General features: G+C 55.3%; 1 protein-coding gene across 2 annotated transcripts in view; it reads left to right on the forward strand.

The window, feature by feature from the left end:
* Window positions 1–22,855, forward strand: part of FHL2 (four and a half LIM domains 2) — a 74,664-nt gene that overhangs the window by 38,421 nt on the left and 13,388 nt on the right. For both annotated transcript variants that reach the window (XM_036262752.1, XM_036262753.1), the window contains exons 2-3: window positions 5,500–5,675; window positions 16,729–16,903. In XM_036262752.1, coding sequence (XP_036118645.1) covers window positions 5,520–5,675; window positions 16,729–16,903 — 331 coding nt within the window. In that variant the 5' untranslated portion in view covers window positions 5,500–5,519. The remainder of the gene's footprint in view (window positions 1–5,499; window positions 5,676–16,728; window positions 16,904–22,855) is intronic.

Raw genomic sequence — 22,855 nt, forward strand, 5'->3', positions numbered from 1 at the left:
TGTGGTACCTGTCTGACACCATGCACAGTGATCACAGTATCGTTGGCTGTATTCCCTGTGCTCTAGCTACACCCACGGCTATTCTGTGACGACCAGTCTGTTTCTCTCATCCCTTCACCTTTCCCGCCCATCCCCCCAACCTCCCACCTATCTGGCAACCCACAAAATGTTCTCTGAATCTAGGAGTTGGTTTCTGTTCTGCTTGTTAGTTTATTTTTATTTTTAGATTCAATTGATGATAGATAAGTATTTATTGGCATTTTATTGTTCATATTTTTTATCTTTTTCCCCTTCTCTCTGAAAAGCTCTGGTTGGTTGTTGATAAGCGGTGGAATTTCCTAGCTGGGTCCCTGGTGGCATTTAAAGATGGCCTTGTCAGGACTGACTTCATGCAGCGGCTCCTGGTGGGGGCGGGGCTGGGGACTGTTCGCAGGTTTCTCTTTAGGAATGGAGTGTTAGGGGAGTGTCCTAACTCACAGCTGATCTGGACAAACACTCGAGTGTGGAGGGAGAGGAGGGAAACGGTCTTTGGGGTCAGAGCCGCGCAGGCAGTTGGATAAAGGGATCATGGAAGGGAGGGTCAGCTGAGTCTGCTTGCGCGAAGCTGGCCGTGTCAGGTCAAGGTGGCCACAGGTGGCCATGTGGGAAGGAGGGGCCAGCACCTGGACACCAAACGCCGGGCCAGCAAGCCCAGCAGAGGCTGTCCACCACACTGGCCCCCTCCTCGGACGCTCACGAAACCCCTGGTCAGACAAGTGGACGAGCGCCCTGGCCCTCGGCCCAGCTCTCCTCCTCCGTCTCCTTCGCACCCCTCTCCCCGTGTCCCCTCGCTGCCCTTCCGTGCCCCTCCTTTTCTTTATGTTCTCTTCGCGTCCTGGCTCCGACACGTCCCCTCTCAAACTGTGTTTTACAGTGTTTGAATCTGAGGACATAAAAATTACCCACATTTAAAATCTGTAGGCTTCCAAACAGTAGGTATACCTGGGGAGGTGAGCCCGGCGTCGTGGCCCGGTGGCTCTCTGAGCCTCGACTCTGGCGCGCGAGGAAGGCTGGGCTGACGCTCTGAGATCACAGCGCTGCCAGGCCGCTGGCCCTGCCCGCCGCACCTGGGACTTGCCGGCCTGCAGCTAGGCTGGCCTGGAGCCACGCCTGTTCCCTAAGACCAGCTTTCTCAAGTGCCCTGGTTGCTCAGAGCCCCGGGGAGTGACGCGGGGAAGACCGAACCCCCTGAGGAGGAGAAAGCTCTCCAGGACACTGTGCTTCCCACTGGATCCCGCGGGTAGCAGGCCGGCAGTCACACTCGTGCCTGGGGGCTCCTTGCAAGCTGTGGCCTGCCCCTGCCAGCACCGCTGTGTGCCAGGTCACGGACAGAGAAGACACGCGTGTAACCCGTCAAGAAGGACACGTTCTGAGAAGGCCAGGTCCAAACAGCCCTTACAAAACCAAGGGGTCCTGTTTTTATTTGAACAAACAGTTCACAAGTGGACTCTGACACCTGGACATATTTTTAAAGGGTCACTGCCCTCAGTCCGGTCTCCCCCAACCCTACGTAGCAACATCAGGCTTCCACTGGGAACTTTCGGGGGGCCTTCCTGTGTCCCCTCCACACTCACCGCAGCTTTCGGGAGCTGATGTGCTCAAACCCTTTGCCCGTGAGCATGTCTGTGCTCATGTTCAAGGCCACAGGCCCTCCTTTCCTGGGCCTTGACTATCTCTTCAGCCTCATCTCTGCTGTTTCTGAAGTGGTCTCACTCACTCCCACCTCCCCTGTTTCTTGACTCCATGGCTCTGCTTATTCTGCCCTTCGGCCGCAGTGTCAGCAGGCTGACCTTTCCCTACACGGGTGCCATCTCCTGCAGGGAGCCCGCCTGCCCTCGCAGGAGGGGCGCCTCCCCTGTGTGCACAGCCCCGCCTGAGCAAGGGACCTGCAGTCTGCTCTGCGTCTGTCTTCCTCACCAGACTGCAGGTCCTTCAGGGAGGGCCTGTGTCTCATTCATGTTTGTATCTGCAGCACTTTGCGTCACTTCTGACACCCAGTTCCGGCTCCTCTGATGCTTCTTGAGTGAATGAAAAAGCAGGTGCTTTATGGGATTTAAACATGGAAAGTTACAGGGGTCCTCTCGTGTAGGGCTGCCGATAAACTTTTCCCATCAATAAGAAGCTTAAGACTGATAGTGTAACTTTCAATACACAAAAGGAAATTCCATTTGGTAGCATTTGATTGAGGGAGAACCGGTTTCAGACACTTTGTGACAGAAGGGAAGTGTTCTCATCAGCTTATGGGCCACTTACTTTGGACTTGGGTTTGTGCTTCATAGAATTTTCTGGAAAACCACAAGAGGACCTTCTCAAATGAAGTGTACCCTGCCCTGTTCCTAACTCATTATGGGTGCTCACCGTACGCCTAACGTGTTCGTTTAAGCAAAAGTGTTTTTCTAATCATTGACTCATAGTAACTTCTTAGAGAAGATAGGAGCCAGGGAGGAGGGGTCCACCACCATCAGAAACACATCTACAGGAAGGGGACCTGAACCTCTGGGCCGAGGGCCTCTTCCTGGATGGGCCTTCTGAGCAGGTTGCAGCCTCACTGTTCCTGCACCAGTCGGCGTCGGCGATGATAACGCTGTCTCCGGGTGGCCTCTGTCACACTTGGAGCAGACACGGGCCTCCTCCTCGTGCTCAGAGTGGACCCCCTTCGGTTGTTTTGTCCTGGTCTTGTGCAGTCGGAGGAGGGAACCGGCAGGTCCCGGTGTGAGAGCATCATGGCAGTGACCTCAGAGGAAGGAAGGCTCACCCCTTTCACTGGCTGAAGAACAAGGTGGTGCTGCAGAGAGAGCGTCGGTGCCGTCTGTAGCCGGTTTCTCTTCCCCGGCAGGGCCTGTGCTGGTCCACACCACCGCGGGACCACCGTGGGGTTTAGATCGGGAATTTGTTTTTTCGAATTTAGATGGCTAACTCATGTGAAAACTCGTGTGAATCCTCTTTTTTCATTAAGATTCCTGGGTTCCAGTTTTTCCATCCACAAAATGAAACTAGAAAATCTTGGGAGTTGTTTGCAGCTTTTCAGATCCCACGATTTATCACTCTGTCTCCTTTCACTGTTTCTATTTTGGATTCTCAAGCCATTATTCTTATATTTGTGTGAACAGATAGGGCCATAAACCTCTGGTTCCACAGATAAATGGCAGCCTTTATTGGGAAAATGTATATGTTGGAAGCACAGTGTTCAGTTGTGATGAAATGAATGATAGCCACTTGCAAGGCCCGTAATGAAAACTGAAGAATTACAGGACAGCATGGAGTCTTCTGCCAGCTTAGCTGCTGCAGCCAGGATGGCTTCAACACAAAGGATGTTTAATGGCTCTCCTCCCCCCCTTCTTTCCCTCTCCCTCCCCCCCCCCTTTCCCCAGGCGAGTCACCTCTGCTTTCCTTCTCCTAAGCTCCAGGGGCCTTTCTTCTGCCTCTGTAACTTGTTTCTTGGGCCCACGCAGCCCAGCTGGCTCACTTCTTCCACCTCTGTGCCGTCCTAAATAAACTTGCTAATAAACACAAAAACAAAGCATATTTATACATTGGGTCTCAGAATAATAATTCAAATGCTTAAGGGCCTCATCTTGTGCTGTTAACACAAGAACATCCAGACACTGTTTTCTTTAACTCCAGGAAGAGTGATTTAGAAGGCTGGATCTTGCCACACGTGTCCAGCTGCATGTTTAATACTCCCGGGAAAAAGCTCTTCTATAAACGTGGAAATAACCAAGTCTGGATGCTTGAATGATGCTCATATCTTTGCTTACAGTTGTCAAGACCTTGTATATACAAGAGTACAAAATTAATAAACACTGTCGTATTTGCTGCTATTATAAGCCAGGCAGCAATATTTTATTTGCATCATAGGGTATTATTCTGGAATTTCACCTTTACATGCTTTGAAATGATGGAAAATTGAACCAAGTTTAACTAGAGTTTATGAAACGTTGCTCTGAGTTACACAACCAGTCTGCATATTTAACAATTTACAAAACTTTCTACTTTTCACAAATTAAGTATTGCCACTTGAGAATATGTTTCTGAAGAACACCGACTATATTTTAATGCCCTGGGTGTGTTTCTCCACAGCAAACTTTTCCACAGTAGACTGTTTCTGGAAGAGTCTAACGTGTGCGTGGAGGGATGAGGCCAGGTGAAAATCTCCTGTCCCACCCTGGCCGGTTTGGCTCAGCGGTTAGAGCGTTGGCCTGCGGACCAGAGAGTCCCAGGTTCGGTTCCCGCTAAGGGCACGTACCTCGGTTGCAATTTGTACCTCCCCCCTGTTGGGGCCGTGTGGGCGGCAGCCAGTCGATGTGTCTCTCTCACAGTGATGTTTCTCTCTCTCTCTTACCCCCTCTCTCCCTCCAGCTCTATCTGAAAATAAATGAAAAAAAAAAAAAAAAAAAGTCTTCGGGTGAGGATAAAAAAAAAAAGAAAGAAAACCTCTTGTCCCCTCCACCCTCTCCCTGTCCCCGTCTGCTCATGCTCACTCCATGTCACCCTGGACAATGCGGACTGACTGGCGGGGAGCATTCTGCTTCCTTTCTGGAAGCCGGAGGTACTGCTGGGAGGCCTTTGCCTGCTTCCCGGCCATGTGCTCATCCCTGTTCTCGGAAGCCAGCCCTCCAGGCCCTGCTCGCTGGATGCCCGGGGTGGAAGGACGTCCCTTTCATCTGGGAAAAGTGACTCGCCTGGGGAACGAGGGCTCGCTTTCTTGTGCAAGCGCAGGTTGTGCTTCCCATGCAGTGTTTTCAAGGTCGCTGCGATGCTCTCAGCTGGCATCTAACCGCAGGTGTACCAACTCTAGACCCTCCCTAGTGCCACTGCGGTTTCCTTTTTTTTTTTTTTTCACCCAAGGATATTTTTCTACTTATTATCAGATAGAGTGGGAGGGACAGAAAGACAAAGAGAAACATCAATGTGATAGAGCCACATCGACCGGTTGCCAACCGCAGGGACACCAGGCCCAGGGACAAACTGCAACTGAGGTACGTGCCCTTGACCGGAATTGAACCCGCGACTCATTGGTCTGCGGGCTGACGCTCCAGCCCCCGAGCCAAACCAGCCAGGGCACCAGTGTGGTTTCTTACTATTCACATTTTCGAGTCCATCCAGGGAAGAGCCGGGCACTCGCCTCTTCTGGAAATGAGCGTAGAGCTGTGTCCCTGCCTGTCTGTTTGGGGGCAGGGGAGACAGCAGATGGGCGCCCGTTACACGTGAAGCACCTGTGGGGCGTGGATGAGAACTCTGGTCCGACACCGCCAACAACAGCTGGGCCTTATAGCCGTGGGATGCATTCATACACAAAACTGCCCCCAACTGATATTTTGTTAAAGTACTGAAATGTAGGACCGTTTTAAGGGTGAGTTTCAGTTATTGACCCAGAGGAGAGAGCCACCCCTTGGCTGGGGGACCCCGACAGGCTCGCGCAGGGTGCTCACTGGGACATGCGTCTTCTCTCTTTGATAGGGTGAAAAGCCGGTGTCAGAATGACCGAGCGCTTTGACTGCCACCATTGCGAGGAGTCGCTCTTTGGCCAGAAGTACATCCTGCGGGAGGAGAAGCCCTGCTGCGTGGCCTGCTTTGAGGCCCTCTACGCCAGCACCTGTGAGGAGTGCAGGAAGCCCATCGGCTGCGACTGCAAGGTACCCGGCCGCCCTCGGCCGCGCCATCCCTGCTGGGCCCCTTCGGCTCCCCCAGCGCCACGGCCTCTGTGTGCGGCTGTGCTGAAGGCCCGGTCCGCATCATTCCATCTCTTGACCCCGCCCCGCCATGGTCTGGCCCTCAAGTCTTCTTGAGCTTCCTCCCTCCCCTGGTTTGGTCTCTGCCACTCCTGATTCCCTGGCACTTGGATGGTGCTTTCCCAGGACGTGTGTGCTGTCCTAGGCACCCCCGCATACTCCGGTTACTCTGTGCTTGCCCCCCCCCCAGCTCCCAAGGCTGGGGGAGCAGCTTCCTTGAGGCCCACGCCCCCTTCGTCCTGTGCCTCGCTGACTCATGGGGAGCTGGTGCCGCTCAGTAAGTGTCTGAGGAACGGACGTGCCCGCGAGTGGCCGTGCAGATGGGCATGTAACAGCAGGAAGTTCACTGGGATGTGAGGGGCTCTTTTCTCTCAGGGGCAGAAGGCCAGGATTTGTGTGGTTGTGCTTTCAAGGGAAAAGGCGCCCAATGGAACTACCAGCCTTCCCGCTGTGGGTGGCACAGCAGGTTCCACCCGCCCTTCGTGCCGACTGGCTGGGTCGGGTGTCGGGGACGCGGGCCTGTGCTTCTCAGCACATCTTTGGTCCACACGGACCCCTGGGGACGCCCCGGGGTCTGTCCACGTCGCTCAGATTGCGGTGGTCTTCATGGCGAGACCGCTGTTGAAACCCACACGACAGCACTGTGGTGAGCGTCATCCTAGAGCCTCAGGCGAGCACCAGGTGGGGTCCCACCGGAACCTAACGGAGTTCCCAGGTGACGGGCCTTGACGGCAGTCGACGGCCTTCCGCTGCGCTGTGCTCTCACTCCTCCCCGCTCTCCTGGGCTGCGCCAGGCTGAGCACAGACGGACAATGCCAGCACACCCGTGACGTGTCTTACGTGTCCTGCTTGGGCCACCTCAGCCCTGGGGGAGGCAGTGAGCCGCGGCCGCGCGGCAGGCTCTGTTTCTAGGTGTCTAGTGAGAGTTAAGGAATAATTTCCGTCTTAGGCGGAAAGAGGCCTTTGTCCTGGGCAGAGACAAAGGCTGTGCCGTGGGCCACCACAGGCCGAGCTGGACCGCCAGTCTTTGGCTTCAGAACAGGAGTGGCGAGCCAGGTGTCAAAGAGACGGAACTCACAGGCTGTCCTGTGGAAACGAAAAGGTTCAGCAGTCCGGCCACTGTGGAGGAGCTGACCATGCTGGTCTGCAAGTTGGATGCCTCTGTGTCTCCAGCTTTTCCTGCAGAGTGTCCCCGTCCCTAACGGGTGTCCTCGATCTCTGTCCAGTTACTGACGGGGCCAGGCATTGGAGCTCCGAGGGGGAGGCCCGGTTCCAGCCCCCGCTCTGGGGCTCACCAGCCATGTGAACTGGGGCTGACTGCTTGACCCTCTGTGTCCACCTTCACATTTGTAACACGGAGGTGAAGCAAGGTGCTACTTCAGGGGTTGTTATGGTATGTAGCCGCAGAGCCCTGCGCCCGGAAATGGCAGCCATGGTGTCGCTGTGATCTCCAAACTGCCACTCCCGACGACTCCCCGCTCTGTCCGAAACACGTTCCCTCCACACCCCTCTTGGAGCTTTGTCCTCTCCGGGATCGCTTTTCATTGTAAAAACATCAATAAAAATGTCCGGTGTGAGCCCTGGCAGGTATTGCTCAGCGGTTAGAGCGTCGGCCTGTGGACTGATGGGTTGTGGGTTCAATTCCTGGTCAAGGGCACGTACCTGGGTTGTAGGTCAATCCCTGGCCCAGGTCAGGGTTGTGCTGGAGAGAAGCCATTGATGTGTCTCTCTCACATCCATGTTTCCCTCTCTCCCTCCCTCCCTTCCTCTCACTCTTCCTAAAAATCAATGGAAAAATATACATCCTCGGGTGAGAATTAAAAACAACAACTAAACGTCTGATTTGAGGAGTGACTAGTAGGCAGGAAAACATGATGCTATGAAAAGCTGTACCTGAGAAGCCGTAAGTAGGTGCAAGTTTTGGCTATTAGATTCCTGACACAGAACAATTCTAGTTTAAAGGAAACATTTTGGATATTTGGGGCTAGTCATCCTTGACTGGTGACTAATGTAAAAACAAAAGTCACCATTTCTCCAGTATGATTTAGTGGAAAGACCCTTAAACCTCGGTATCCTTTAGCACAGACTTTATGAACAAACACCAGAATCCTCCAAATGGGGCCAAAATCAACATGACTGCTGCAAAGTCAAGAGTTAATCATGCTGAACTTTTCAACCCAGATTCACGGTTTATTCTATGTAGAGCTGCACCATGTGATTTTCCACCATTTGGAAGAAAAAGAGACGCTGACTTGAAGTTAGATTTTGCCATTTGGTGCTTGGGAATATTTGGACCGGTTTTCTTGACGGTCAGAAATAGTGATGTGGTGGGCTTTGTGGGGAAGAGTGTTTCTGACTTCAGGAGGTGAACAAGGGCCAGGCAGGCAAGGAAGCAACCGAACCGGCAGATCCAGAACTGGGCCGTTCTCTTATCTTACAACCACAGACACCCTGGCCGGTGTGGCTCAGTCGGCTGGGCGGTGTCCTGTGCACCGAAAGGTTGCTGGTTCGGTTTCTGAGTTTGAGCCTCATTTAACTCAAACTCTGAAGGACACTGGTATGTGTAGCATTTAAAAATATTGGAAGCCTGTTGGAATTAGGCTAATCTTAGGGGTATTGACTGCCCTTTAAATAAGAGAAGACTTCAGGACCTGTTACCGTAGTTAGATTACGTATGTTTGAGTATAGTTTCAATGCAGTCTCTCAACTATATTTTTTGCTTCCATTTAGTTACTCTGAGGAAATGCTGTGATCTCAAAGGTAAAAACAGTTTATTTTTGTGGCCAGTGGAATGGTTGAGAACAGGTAACAAAATACAGTTTCTTTTTTTTTTTTTTTAATCCTCATCCGAGGACATTTTTCCATTTTTTGTACAGACAGAGTGGGAGGAAGAGAGAGAGAGGGAAACATCGATGTGAAAGGGACACATCGAGTGGCTGCCACCCGCACGACCAACCAGGGCCGGGGACAAACTGCAACCGAGGTACATGCCCTTAGCAGGAACCGAACCCGGGTCTCTCCAGACCACAGGCCGACGCTCTAACCGCTGAGCCAAACCGGCCAGGGCCAAAATACAGTTTCTTGATCCTCTGACATTAAGCCGATCCTGTAGACACTAGGAAAAAAAATGTTTAGCTCAATTACAGATTTTTTGTAAATGGTTTTTTGTACCTATATTCTGGTCTTCAAAAATTCAAGAAATCAAAGAAGAGAGGGACTGCCCACAGTCTAGAGAGGGCTGTACGTACCATGCACTTATCGAATCAGCAGCTTGAACAAACTCCAGGCCGAATGCCCAGCTCAGACTCGAGTTTCCCAAGCCTGTGCGAGCAGGCTCACGAGGTCAGCTGGGCCAGCAGACACGCATGTGCCCTAGAAGGTTCTGGGGAGAGGGAGCCATAGTAATGAGTGAGAATCCATCCGTGGACAGGGAACCAGCACTGGGGGGTAGCTTCCAATAGCGGTCATGAAAGCGACCGCACTCTGAGCGATGGCTTTGCTCCAGACACTGGGGAAACGCGTTAGTTACATGATCTGAACTTCTCGTGACACCCCATGTACCCCAGCTTTCTCATTCCACTTTATGGAGAAGCTGCTGCGGCTGAGAGGGGTGGGGGGCCCTTGCTGGTTTACGGGGTTGGGAGGCACTTGAGTTAGAACTAAAACCCAGGTGGGTGGCTCCATCCCAGCCGCGGCAGACGTGTCAGGGAGACGGGCCAGGTGTGACTGGACGGGGTCAGTCCTAGGAGGCAGTGATGTCACCTTGCACCCTCAGCGAAAGGCCCCCGCTTCTCCTGGGCCCTCGGGTGGCGATGGCTGTGCTGTGGGAATGATGCCAGTTTGTGTCTAGAACACTTTCCAGTTTCCTGATTAGTCAGATGGGAAATGTTGACTTGATGATCAGATTGGCCCGAGTCTACCCATCAACGTACAGAAGTTTCTCATTTAACATTTGGGAAGTTCTCAAAGGACAGAAAGCAGCCAGGGCACTGAGTTAAACCTCGATGTCTCTGTTACACTCTGAGGGGTTCCGGACCAAGGCTTAGGGGCGTACGACTAGACTGGGAACACCGTCCACCCTGCCTCCCGCAGGGCACAGCCCCTCCTGCTGGCCAAGCTGGGCCGTTCTTCTGGGAAGAGCAACTATTCCAGTTCACCATCCAGCTTGCCATCCTGACTCCTTGTATTTGTTGAGGTGATTTTTATGTGCTTAATGAGTGAATCATCTTTTTTTTACATTTTTTTTTTATTCTCACCCGAGGACCTTTATGCATTTATCTTCTGATAGAGCAGGAGGGAGGAGGGAAGAAGTGAGAGAAACATCAATGCAGGAGAGTCATATTGAGTGGTTGCCACCCACACGACCCCAACTAGGGCTGGGGACAGACTGCAACCGAGGTACGTGCCCTTAGCGGGAACCGAACCCGGGACTCTCTGGTCTGCGGGCCGACCTTTAACCGCTGAACCAAACCGGCCGGGGCCAGACTTGCCACCTTCGATCCTTGGTTCCCAGGGGAGTCCCTGGGCTCGTACCAGTGCACACAGAGGAAGGGCCTTCGCTTCTGCCATCATCTACAGTCTGTCCCAGACCCTTGTCCCAGGGTTTGAAGGACACGCCGTTGAGAACGCGACAGCCTGCCGTCTGAGAGCACAGACCATCTTTCCGAAGCGCGGAGCACGCTGCCACTGGCGGTCGGTTTATGAAGCAGGAGCGTGTGGTGTGAGGGCAGGTTGCTCCGGGCCTCAGCTGAACAGCTGCCAGCCCAGGTGCGCGGAGGAGGACTGGGTGCCGGCTCCCTCTGGAGCCACCTGCAGTGAGCTGAGGGCGGGGTCCCTCCAGGACATTACTCCCAGTGGCTCCGCTAAGCCCCAGGAAGGGCACGCTCAGGGCCAAGCAACAAGCACTGCCCTATTAGGAATGTTTCTGAAATGGAAAAATAGAAAATCCGACAGGAAGTGTTCGGGCCTAATCTCACTTTGTTTATCAGCACTTGACTGCGATTTATGACATTTCTCGGAGCACAAGGTTAGCATGGCCATTTTTTCTGGGATGTAGGAAAGATTCTTTCCTTTTTTTTTTTTACTTCGTCCCTCTTTCTCTCTAGAAGACTTTGAAACCGGGATGTTTTTAGGACATTTTAAAGTTCTGGAAGGTCTGTCCGGGCTCTGTGCTGGGCCTCTGGCAGCTGAGTGGTGTGTCGGTCCCTCTCCCCCTCGGGCCCACGATGCGCACTGGGCGTCACAGTGTGGACCGGGCAGGGCGGGGGCTGGCACTGAAAACCAGGAGTGACACTGCAGTGAGGACACCAGAGGGCCACCACGTCTTCGCAGAGACCGTGGGAGTGCGACCTGAGGGCCAGCCAGGCCCCAGTCCGGTTTCCACCTGGCTGCTCGGCCTCTCGGAGTATTTCCGGTCTGCGTCTCAGCCCGGGAAGTCGTGCACCTGAGGTCCTGCCCTTCCCAGGCTCCAGGGCAGTGCTGTGTGGCCAGAAGCCTCCGGCTGCCCTAGAAAAACAGCCAGCAGTGTTTAGTTCCCTTCCTCTGGCCATGAAGTCTCTTCTCGCTCCCTACGGGGGTGGACTTCCTTAAGTGAGTTCAGGACGAAGCTGAGACGTGAATGGATTAACTTAGAGAACTTTCTAAAGGGAGCACAGACTGAGAGTCTGAGCACGAGCCCCCCAGGAACGGTAGTGGGATTAGTCAGATAAGGGTTTCCAGGTACGGCCTGGAGGAGGAACGGCATGGCGCCCCCTGGCGCCGGGGTGGCGGGTGGCTTCCTCCGCCAGCAGCACGTGGGCTGGGCAGCCTCTCCCAGCAGTGACATGAGCTGGGCCTCAGCTGAGGGGTTTCTGGGGGTGGGGGGGCGCCCTCCAAGGCCAGCTGGGCCAGGCGTGGAGGGTGAACGGGGACCAGAGCAGAGGCTGGAGGCATGTCGGGAGCAGCTGTAAAGGCGCCGCCGTGCAGGCAAAGCCTGAGAAAAACTCGCGCTGGTTCTGTCGGGTCGCTGAAGGCTGACTGTTAGAGAAGATGTAGTTCATGGGCTCTTAGCATCATTATGTTACATTTGCTCACATATGAAATAAGAATCAAACCTTATAGTGTAGGGTATTGCATGGCTCAGAATAGGTAAGAAGGGATTTGGAAAAAGAATTTTAGATTTAAAGGAGCTGAGGAGCCCTGGCTGGTTTGGCTCAGCGGTTAGAGAGTCCAGAGAGGCTGTGGACCAGAGAGTCCAGGGTTCGGTTCCCACTGAGGGCACGTACCTCGGTTGCAGTTTGTCCCGGCCCGGTTGGGGTTGTGTGGGTGGCAGCCACTCGATGTGTCTCTCTCACGTCAATGTTTCTCTCTCTCTCTCTTCCTCCCTCTCTTCCTCCCGCTTTATCTGAAGATAAATGCAAAAATGTCCTCAGGTGAGGATAAAAAAATAAATAAAAGACTGAGGAAATTAAAAGCACTGTGCAGAAGTAGCGTGGTAGTGTCTAGCACCAGAGACTTAGGGGGACATCCTAGCCCGTGTCGCCATCTCCGTGAGTACGCGTAATCCAGCCAGTGACGCCTGCAGGTGACGCTTCCCGGCACCTGTTTTCCTCGTTAGCTGTGAGCGCTATGAAAGCTAATACTAGTTAACCGAGCAACTGCAGTAAACCCAGCTGTATATGCTTGTTGTGTCTGCTTTACTGGGAACTTCGTATGTGTTAAAATGCCTTACATGTAACAACTCATTAACTCGTTCCATCTTTGTAGCTGCTTTTTTTAAAATTTTGTTTTGTTAATCCTCACCCAAGGATATTTCTCCCATTGATTTTTTTTTAGAGAGAGTGGAATGGAGGGAGAGTGGGGGGAGAGAGAGAGGAACATCGATATGAGAGAGACACATGAATTGGTTGCCTCTCGCATACTCCCTGACTGGGGATGGGGATCGAACCTGCAACCCAGGTACGTGCCCTTGACCGGGAATCGAACCCACAACCTTTTGAGTTTGGGCCTATGCTCTATCCACTGAGCCACACCAGCCAGGGCAGTGATAGCTACTATAATTGCTACTTTACAAGTGAGAAATCTGAGGCATAGAGAGGCTAAATATCTTGCCTGTAGTCATGTATCTGTGAGGTAGAATTTGAATCTAGAGCCTAGAGTTCAAGCAGCAGGATGAACTACATCAGGTGTTCGGACACCTGCCCTGGCATCCAGAGGCGCCCTAGTGCTACAGCAGGTGTGAGTGACTCCGGCTTCCCACCTGCCTGCTTGCTGCAGCTGTTCCGAAGTGGGCGCCAGGAAGCTGACCACCGTCTGCAGCCAGAACAGAGGGGAGCAGTTATACCGCCAGAGGACCCACCGCCAACACTGACCAAGCTCGTTTAAAGACTTTTTATTTATTGCATACTATGAAACTTAAGAGCACGGTCATAGGTCAGTGTTTATTTTCAGGAAAGATATTTTGTCTGAAGGTTTGGAAATGATCAAACATCTGTGAATGAATAATTCAGGAACTATTTTGTGTTGATGCAGAGAGATGTGTGTGCCAGTGCATGCAAGAGAGGGGGCTAGATGGAGAGAGGAGCTGCGGGCAAGTTGGGCGGCCCCACGAGAGGTGTGCTGGGGTGGCGAGGCCCCTGGGGGAGCGGGGGGGGGGGGCAGCGCTCACAGGCTTGCGCTCCACCAGCCTGGAGGGCAGGGCCGCTCCCAGGCCGAGCCCCGGCGGAATGGCCAAACCACCCCTGGGTTTGGAGGGTGAATCGGCTCATTTGGAGGAAGGCAGCGGCTGCGGAGGCCGGTGCGGAGAGCAGGAGCGGCCGCAGGAAGCACGGCCCTCAGCAGGTCTGGACGTCATCGATGCTCATGGTCCAGTGAGGACTTGTCAGTAGCACCCACGTTGACAGGGACACTTCCTAGTGTCAAAGGTCCACCTCACGAGGCCTCTGTGCGGTTCCTCCCTTGTTTTCCTTCAGCTCAGCCCAACAGGCAACCTTCAACCTTCAGCCTCAACCTTCTCTTTTCACGGACAACTTGTAGCCCCGACGGCGTGGTGCCGCCTCCCTGGGCAACAGGAGACCATCTGCAGGGAGCCGGCCGTGGCCTCCCCGCGCCCCCGCCCGCTCCGCCGCTGTCCCCGAAGGCAGGTGGGCCCTGACCGTGGACGCCACGGCTCAGCTTTCCTGGGGTGACTGCCAGAGGGGACCCAGCGGACGCCTGCGAAGTGTTTTCACCTGCTACGTAACAATCCAAACTTACTACTTAATGTTTCAAGTGTGGTGAAATAGGCGGGATATGAAATGTGCCATCCAACCCATTGAAATGTGCAGTTCGGCAGTGTTAAGTACATTCACGTTGTAAAACAGACCTCGGGCTGTTCATCTCCCCACATTGAAGCTGCACCCATTTCAAACCACTCTTCCGACCTCCTCCGCCAGCCCGGGCACCACCGCCCTGCGCGTCTGTGTGAGGGCTCTAGGGCGCTCGGGAGTGGAATCGTAGTGTTTGTCTGTGTGTCTGGCTTAGGGTTCGCCCGTGGTGCGGCACGTGTCAGAATTCCTTTCTTTCCTGCACGTGTCCGTACACTGTGTTTCTCCGTTCGCCCATCGGTGGAGTCCTGCTTGTGTGTGCGCCTGGGTCTCCACATCCCTGCTTTCCGTTCCTGTGGGCACACGTCCAGAGCTGGGATTGCTGGCTCAGGTGGAGTTCTATTTTTAACATTTTGAGGAACGGCCACACTGTTTTCCATTCCAAAATAATTGTAACGCAGTCATCCCGCGACCAGCCCGACAACAGCGACGGCGTGGTCGAAGTCCGCGGCTCTTCCTCAGCCGGGCTGCGCTGCTCTGCCCGCACAGGCCGGGAGGGCTCCTTCCACCCCGTCCACGTCTAAGCCCCGGCGGTGGGAAGTTGCGTTCCTTTGTCTGTAACATAGAGAACTGTTTCTAACTTTTTTCAGTGGATATACACAGCTCTTACTAAGGGGACAGATTGTAAAAGCAAAGAGCAACATGGCGTGTGAGGGTTTTGCCTGGTGTCTCCCCTGGAGACAGCGTTTGCAGGTGTGGCTGGGCAGGTAACAGCGTCTCCGGGCCCCCGTGTCCTGTTCACCTCGCAGGCCGCACAGCCTGACCTCACTGCACACTCGCGATTGTCATCCCAGGAAGAGAACAGTAATGATTCCTTTTGGAAGGAGGGATGCATGCAAAGTGTGGGCATTGCAGTTTGTGATGATTTTGAGTATGTAGTTACTCACACGACAGAATGCAGTTTTTATCTTCTTTGTTTGTCAGAATAAGAGGTAAAGTGCAGATGGTTTTTCCCCCAAATTTCTGAAAATACTTGAGGCTAGAAAGTCAGGAGGCAGGACAGTCTCTGCCCCAGTTCACGCGCTGTGGTGGGTCGGCAGTTCAGCCTGCTGCCGCCTGGTCCCAAGAGGGGGGCCAGCTTGGAGGAGCCCCGATCCCCAGGGCTGCTGGGGCTCGGGGGAGAACCAGCCTCGCAGAAACAAGGCCATTAAGTCCTGCATAGAGAAAACTATGACTGTCTCACCTTCATTCCTACTACCTTCCGTCGGCCCCGGTGTCCTGCAAAGCAAGCTGCTGGCAGGACAAGCGGGAGCAGGAGCCGCACGGGCCCCCCCCTCCGGTTCCCCAGCTGTCTTCATAGGCATTTGACAATGAGACTTCTTCTTTAAATCCCTGAATTTATACAATGTGCCAAGAGAGCTCCCAATCAGATAGCTTTGGTTCCAGATTCTGGGGAAACACGCAGACAGCGGCATTTCCCTAAAGAGAACTGTCTGTCCTAGTTTGGGTCCGAGTTGAGTGGGTGTTTTAGGTCTTTCTAATCAAGGCCAGGGTGTGGCCGCAGGTTCTGCTTCTGCCTCATTAATAAATGGATGCTGGGTCTAGGTCAGAGCTGGGAATACAGGAAACGACAGAAAAATCATCCTGTTGAGGTAGAGCTGGATGTAAGTGGGTCATTTTAATTTCGTATCACTACCGTGCTTTCAGAATGCCCAAAGCCATCTCAACAGCCCAGTGTGAGGACTTCTCACTTTTCCTCAGGCAAGACCAGGGGCAGCGCAGATCTGCAGTTTTCCTTCCTGGCCTCGTTTCTCTGTTTCACCCTGTGCTAAAACGTGTGGGTTCTGTCCTCTCAGAGCCTGTCCCATCTGCTCCCTACTTGCTCTTCCCACAGACCAGACCCCCGTCCCCTCCCCTCCGCTCGCCCCTCGCCCCACCCCCTCCCCCTCCTTATCCGCCTGTCACAGTCTTAGCGTGCCCCTCTCCACTGCCTGCAGGATACCCGGAAACTGCACGCAGACCTTTAGAGGGCCCTCCGGTCCAGCCTGAGCGGGACTCTCCCATCTGGCCCGCGTGTCCCCGGAGCCCAGCTCCAGCTCCAGCAAACAGCTCACTCCGGCATCGGCCGAGCACACACCTTTCCCTGCCCGGATCCCTGCCCAGATCCCTGCCCTCATCCCTGCCCAGATCCCTGCCCTCCGTGGCTTCCGCACTCAGCTGCTGGGACTGCCATGTGAGTCCCCTGGCTCGCTTTCCGCCGGGTTAAGCCAGGGCTCCGTGCTGGGGGCTCCTCTCCTGACCGTCCCTGCGCCCCGGGCTTCTCTCCCCTCCGGGCCTCACAGGGATCCTGCCATCGTCCAAGGACGCCTGCCGGTCCGAAGGCTGTTTGTTGAGTGAGAAGAGTTTCAGGTCTTCGGTCTCTATCTTATAGGTGATGCCTAAGGGAAATCCATTTGTTTTTCAAAGCATCACCCCCCTCACTCCCCCACCCTCCCATCCCCAGCCCTGTCTATGCAGCAGCTGGACCTGACCCTGAGCACTGGGTGGTCATCAGGAATGCCCGCAGGGCTCAGCTCCTGGCTCCTCGCCTCACAGATGTGCACGGTGCCCCCCACCGTGGGCAGAGAGCAGTCTGAGCCGCCCGCCTGACTGTCCTGTGTGCTCTGGGTCCGCAGGACTTGTCCTACAAGGACCGGCACTGGCACGAGGCCTGCTTCCACTGTTCGCGGTGCAAGAGCTCGCTGGTGGACAAGCCCTTCGCCGCCAAGGAGGACCAGCTGCTCTGCACAGCCTGCTACTCCCACGAGTACTCGTCCCGCTGCCAGGAGTGCAGGAAGACCATCATGCCAGGTGAGGGCGCCCGCCCGCCGCAGCGCCTGCCGGCCCTCGGCCCTCCCCCACCCGCTGGGTCCGCGCTGTGGTCGCTTAGCAAAGGCGCCCTGTGTCCCGGGCCGGGCTGGGCCAGCAGCTCCGCTCCACAGCCGAGGGGGCGGGAGGCTCCGCGGTCCTCTGCCCGCAGGGAGCTTACAGACAGACAGACAAACCCCACCTCTAGGGCAGCCCAGATGGGTGCAGCGGGTCAGCGTCCAGGACTGGTCTGTTGTGGGGGGTGGGGACTGTGTCCCTAGTTGTTTAGGAGGAAGGTAGTTTGGGGCGGGGGACTGTGTCCCTAGTTGTTTAGGAGGAAGGTAGTTTGTGGGGGGGGACTGTGTCCCTCGTTGTTTAGGAGGAAAAGTTTGGGGGGGACTGTGTCCCTCCTTGTTTAGGAGGAAGGTAGTTTGTGGGGAGGACTGTGTCCCTAGTTGTTTAGGAGGAAGGTAGTTTGTGGGGGGGACTGTCCCCCTCGTTTAGGAGGAAGGTAGTTTGGGGGGCACTGTGTCCCTCGTTGTTTAGGAGGAAGGTAGTTGGGGGGGGTGGGACTGTGTCCCTCGTTGTTTAGGAGGAAAAGTTTGGGGGGGACTGTGTCCCTCCTTGTTTAGGAGGAAGGTAGTTTGTGGGGGGACTGTGTCCCTAGTTGTTTAGGAGGAAGGTAGTTTGTGGGGGGGACTGTCCCCCTCGTTTAGGAGGAAGGTAGTTGGGGGGGTGGGACTGTGTCCCTCGTTGTTTAGGAGGAAGGTAGTTGGGGGGGTGGGACTGTGTCCCTCGTTGTTTAGGAGGAAGAGTTTGGGGGGGACTGTGTCCCTCGTTGTTTAGGAGGAAGGTAGTTGGGGGGGTGGGACTGTGTCCCTCGTTGTTTAGGAGGAAGAGTTTGGGGGGGTACTGTGTCCCTTGTTGTTTAGGAGGAAGGTAGTTTGGGGGGGACTGTGTCCCTTGTTGTTTAGGAGGAAGGTAGTTTGGGGGGGACTGTGTCCCTCGTTGTTTAGGAGGAAGGTAGTTGGGGGGGTGGGACTGTGTCCCTCGTTGTTTAGGAGGAAGAGTTTGGGGGGGACTGTGTCCCTTGTTGTTTAGGAGGAAGGTAGTTTGGGGGGGGACTGTGTCCCTCGTTGTTTAGGAAGAAGGTAGTTGGGGGGGTGGGACTGTGTCCCTCGTTGTTTAGGAGGAAGAGTTTGGGGGGGGACTGTGTCCCTTGTTGTTTAGGAGGAAGGTAGTTTGGGGGGGACTGTGTCCCTCGTTGTTTAGGAGGAAGGTAGTTGGGGGGGTGGGACTGTGTCCCTCGTTGTTTAGGAGGAAGGTAGTTTGGGGGGGGCTGTGTCCCTCGTTTAGGAGGAAGGTAGTTTGTTTTGTTTTCTGCAGGATAGAGGAATGTTTCATTTTAAACAATAGAGTGAACAAATACATATGAAATTTAAAAAATAAATTTTATTAGACACAGAAATAAGGGCAAGGAGAGTGACCCCGGGGGGAGGGGCTGACGAATTGGACTCGGACGACTGGGAGGAAGGTGCGGACATCACTGTCGCTGTCATCGGCCACGCACATCCGGTGAACTGCGACCGGAGGGCAATGGGCCAGAGTGAGCTGATACGAGCGCAGAACTCCAGTGAAGTCTGAATTTCAGCCGACTTAGTGTCTGCCCCACTCGGGACCTTTAATCTGGCATCCCTACCACGCAACCCATGTACCGGGAGTCATCGGGACCAGCCTCACGGAGCAGAAGGGGCTGGGCGTGACTAGGCCCTGGAGCCCGGTCTCATGGACAGCAGAGGGCTGGGGCGCAGGTGGCCTGCCCAGAGGGAGTGGACAGCAGAGGGCCGGGGCGCAGGTGGCCTGCCCGGAGGGAGTGGACAGCAGAGGGCGGGGGCGCAGGTGGCCTGCCCGGAGGGAGTGGACAGCAGAGGGCTGGGGCGCAGGTGGCCTGCCCAGAGGGAATGGACAGCAGAGGGCCGGGGCGCAGGTGGCCTGCCCGGAGGGAGTGGACAGCAGAGGGCCGGGGCGCAGGTGGCCTGCCCGGAGGGAGTGGACAGCAGAGGGCCGGGGCGCAGGTGGCCTGCCCGGAGGGAGTGGACAGCAGAGGGCCGGGGCGCAGGTGGCCTGCCCGGAGGGAGTGGACAGCAGAGGGCCGGGGCGCAGGTGGCCTGCCCGGAGGGAGTGGACAGCAGAGGGCCGGGCGCAGGTGGCCTGCCCCGGAGGGAGTGGACAGCAGAGGGCGGGGGTCGGCAGGTGGCCTGCCCGGAGGGAGTGGACAGCAGAGGGCGGGGGCGCAGGTGGCCTGCCCGGAGGGAGTGGACAGCAGAGAGCCGGGGCGCAGGTGGCCTGCCCGGAGGGAGTGGACAGCAGAGAGCCGGGGTGCAGGTGGCCTGCCCGGAGGGAGTGGACAGCAGAGGGCTGGGGTGCAGGTGGCCTGCCCCAAGGGAGTGGACAGCAGAGGGCGGGGGCGCAGGTGGCCTGCCCGGAGGGAGTGGACAGCAGAGGGCCGGGGTGCAGGTGGCCTGCCCGGAGGGAGTGGACAGCAGAGGGCGGGGGCGCAGGTGGCCTGCCCGGAGGGAGTGGACAGCAGAGGGCCGGGGTGCAGGTGGCCTGCCCGGAGGGAGTGGACAGCAGAGGGCTGGGGCGCAGGTGGCCTGCCCGGAGGGAGTGGACAGCAGAGGGCTGGGGTGCAGGTGGCCTGCCCGAAGGGAGTGGAGGACTTGGGGAATGTAAGTTGATACGGGGCCCATGGGATGTGAGCTACATTAAAAGGACCCGACAGAGCTGCCATGGGACCAGGCTCAGGCTGACAGTGAGCCCTCAGACCTGGGGGAAGGTGCCGTCCTCAAGGTGCTCCCTGGGTAGGTGCACCTTTAGCCCAGGAAGGGTTGGAACCAAGTGCAGACACGTTGAGAGAATCCAAGCCATGGTAACAACATGTGAAATAATCTGATGATAAAGTACGTGTGGAGTTAGTTTAGTTGGTCTAAAGAGTAAATTAAGCTCCTGATTTTGACGGAAAGTACGATTGAATAAGTGATTTAAAAGGGATAAGCTGACATTTAAGATACCATTCCTATGTTTATAAGTTTAATTCACTTCAAGAATGATTACTTAAGAACTTGAGGTTCCGTTTGTTAGCTGAGGCACTTAAAAGGGATTTAAAACAGCCCTGGTCAGTTTGGTTCAGCAGCTAGAGCGTCAGCCTGCAGAGCACAGAGTCTTGGGTTCGATTCTGGTCAAGGGCATGTACTTTGGTTGTGGTTCGGTTCCCGGCCCTGGTCAGGGTCGTACGGGAGGCAACCAGTCGATGTGTCTCTATCACATCGATGTTTCCTTCTCTCTCTCCCTCCCACTCTGTCTGAAAAGAAATGGAAAATTATCCTTGGGTGAGGACTTAAAAAAGAAAGTAACCTGCCTTAATATGAATAAAGCACATTTTTTAAAAAGGGTTATCAAATATATAAAATTTTAAAAAGTCGTTTTTAAAGGAGCTCAGTTCAACATGTTAATAAACAGAACCAAACACAGAGGCTCCTTGAAAGTGATTTTTAAATTCACTGTATTCATGAATGTGGGCCTGGATATGTCACAGGAACCTAAGTCGAGGGCTCTGCACTTGCACGCTGACTTCTGAAAGCGAGGGCGGCCCGCTGAGTGACCCGCTGCCACAGTAGCTGGGGTCACGCCGACGTGCAGAATCCAGCTACAGAGACGATTCAGAGCGCTCGCGCCTCCTTAGCGGGAGCCACTGCCAAGCTGCAGCGTTTTTATTTTTGGTTTGCTTTGTTTTTGGCAATGGAGATACTAGGGAACTGTGAGCAAGAGACTGACATGTGGGAAGTGTTATTTTAGGAAGATATGTTGCCTAAGAAATCATAACTTTTTAAAAAGGCACGGGCATAATTAGGTCTTCAGATGGTTTCTGTTGCCGCCACGTTTCCCTGGTCAACACATCTGACGGATAACCGCGCAGCCCGGGAGCACAGGCCCCGTGGCCTCCCCACAGCCTGCTGGAGCCGCTGCGGCGGCCTCCGGGCGGACGTGTGGGCGGGAGACCCTCGGTTACGGGAGCGCTGCACACGTTGGGACTGCGGGCCCAGAGGTGGAGACGTCAGGACTGCAAACCGAAGCACGTCGGAGCGGTGACCCGCCGTCCTCTCCCAGGGACTCATGCCCGGCGTCTCGGCACAATAGGACCCCAGAGTTAATTGAAAAACAAATTAAATATCTACTAGGTTTTCACGGCCAGAGCTCAAGGAAGTTTCCGTGGCTGACTCAGAGCAGACTCCTTCGGATCCTCTTCCCATCTCCACTTCATGGCTGCCCTGCACCCCTCCCCGGCTCCCCAGCTCCCCGGCTCCCCGGCTCCCCGGCTAGGCGGCCGGCGGTCCTGCCTCCTGCACCCCTCCGCTCGCTTTCTGGATTGTCTCTTTCCACGTGCTCGGCAGTGTTCTGCCCTTTTGCGAGTAAAGCCTGTGGGCCCCTCTGCTTCTCCCGTTCCTCCCTCATCACCTGCCTGGGGCACCAGGTCAGAATGAGTCTTCGGGCGGGGGACCCAAAGGAGGACGTCCCTGGCTTTGTGGGACTGGCGGAAGGTGCACAGGCTGATGTCGCCTCTGCAGAGGTGGTCATAGCCCATGAGAACAGGGAACAGCCAAGGTCTCCGTGAAGGGAGTCGGGGTTCCCCGCAGGGGTGGAAGAATGCCCCCCGTTCGGGCGCTTTGAATGAGAACTGTGTTAACTCACACAACACAGTGTAAAAGCACTGACAATTTTAAACTTAGTGACCTTCCGGACCACCTGTCTCAGCTCCCCAGAAGGTTGCAGGAGCACCGCAGGCTACTGTGGCTGGTGGCCGAGCCAGGACGGGTCCCCGCAGTGCCGCACTGGGAGCAGAGTTCCGGAGCCGGGCAGGACAGAGGCAGACGGGCTTCCGGGGTGGACGTGGCTGACTTCTTCCCGTGGCAGCAGCAGCGGTTCATTCTGACGGCGGAGAAATGGAAGGCACACAGGATGAACCTCCGCGGGGCGGCACGCACAGCCTCACTAGCGGGGTGCAGAGCAGCAGCGTGGGGCACCCAGTGAAACGGCGCAGTGTCCGTGCGAGCACACTGGACCCAGGGTCAGGGGCCGCCGTGTGACTTCACCATGTACAGCTGCTTAGAGCTTGGCTCTGCCCCCGGCCCCAACCCCCACCGGTCCAAGTTACTTTCAGTTCAGACAGCCGGGCAGATGTAGCAGGATGGGCGGGTCCTTCAGGGCCGGCCCCTGTGCCCCTGGAAACAGGTGCCCACCTTGGCCAGGTGGTGACCAGAGCACTGGAGAGCGGGCGGCGCGGGCCCCCTTCACCGCGGTGCGACCCGGCAGAGTGGCTTCTCTTCTCCTGTTTGGTGGTTCTGCCATCTCGGTGGCTGTCCCTCACGAAGACGCCATCCCTTTCTGACAGGGTGGGAGGAGAAGGCCCAGGTCTCAGAAGTTTGTCTGCAGTGAACAGACATGCCTCCTGGGTGTTTGAATTTCCCTCTAGAGAAACAGAGATTTATAGGAAGGAACGGGCTCAGCTGCTGGGGGCCGGCAAGTCCGACGCCCCAGGGCCGGCATGCAGCCTGGAGACTCGGCGCAGGGTGATGTTCAGCCTTGAGTCTGGCTCTCAGAGCAGCGGCTGGCCATTCAGGCAGGGCTTTGCCTTTGCACCATGAGAATTCCTTCTACTTGGGGAACCTCAGTTTTGCCCCTAAGGCCTTCAACTGATTAGATGAGGCCCACCCACATGAGGAGAGTCATCTGCTTTATTCAGAGTCTACTGATAAAGAGCTAATCACATCTGTAAAGTACCTTCACAGCAACAGCAGACTGGCATACAGTCAAACAGCTGGGCATCACACCCCGGACTCGTTGACACGTGAAATTAACCATCAACACCTTCCATTTCTCAGGGTGTTTACTGGGGAG

This window comes from Molossus molossus, unplaced genomic scaffold (assembly GCF_014108415.1).
Source record: "Molossus molossus isolate mMolMol1 unplaced genomic scaffold, mMolMol1.p scaffold_m16_p_15, whole genome shotgun sequence".
NCBI lineage: Eukaryota > Metazoa > Chordata > Mammalia > Chiroptera > Molossidae > Molossus > Molossus molossus.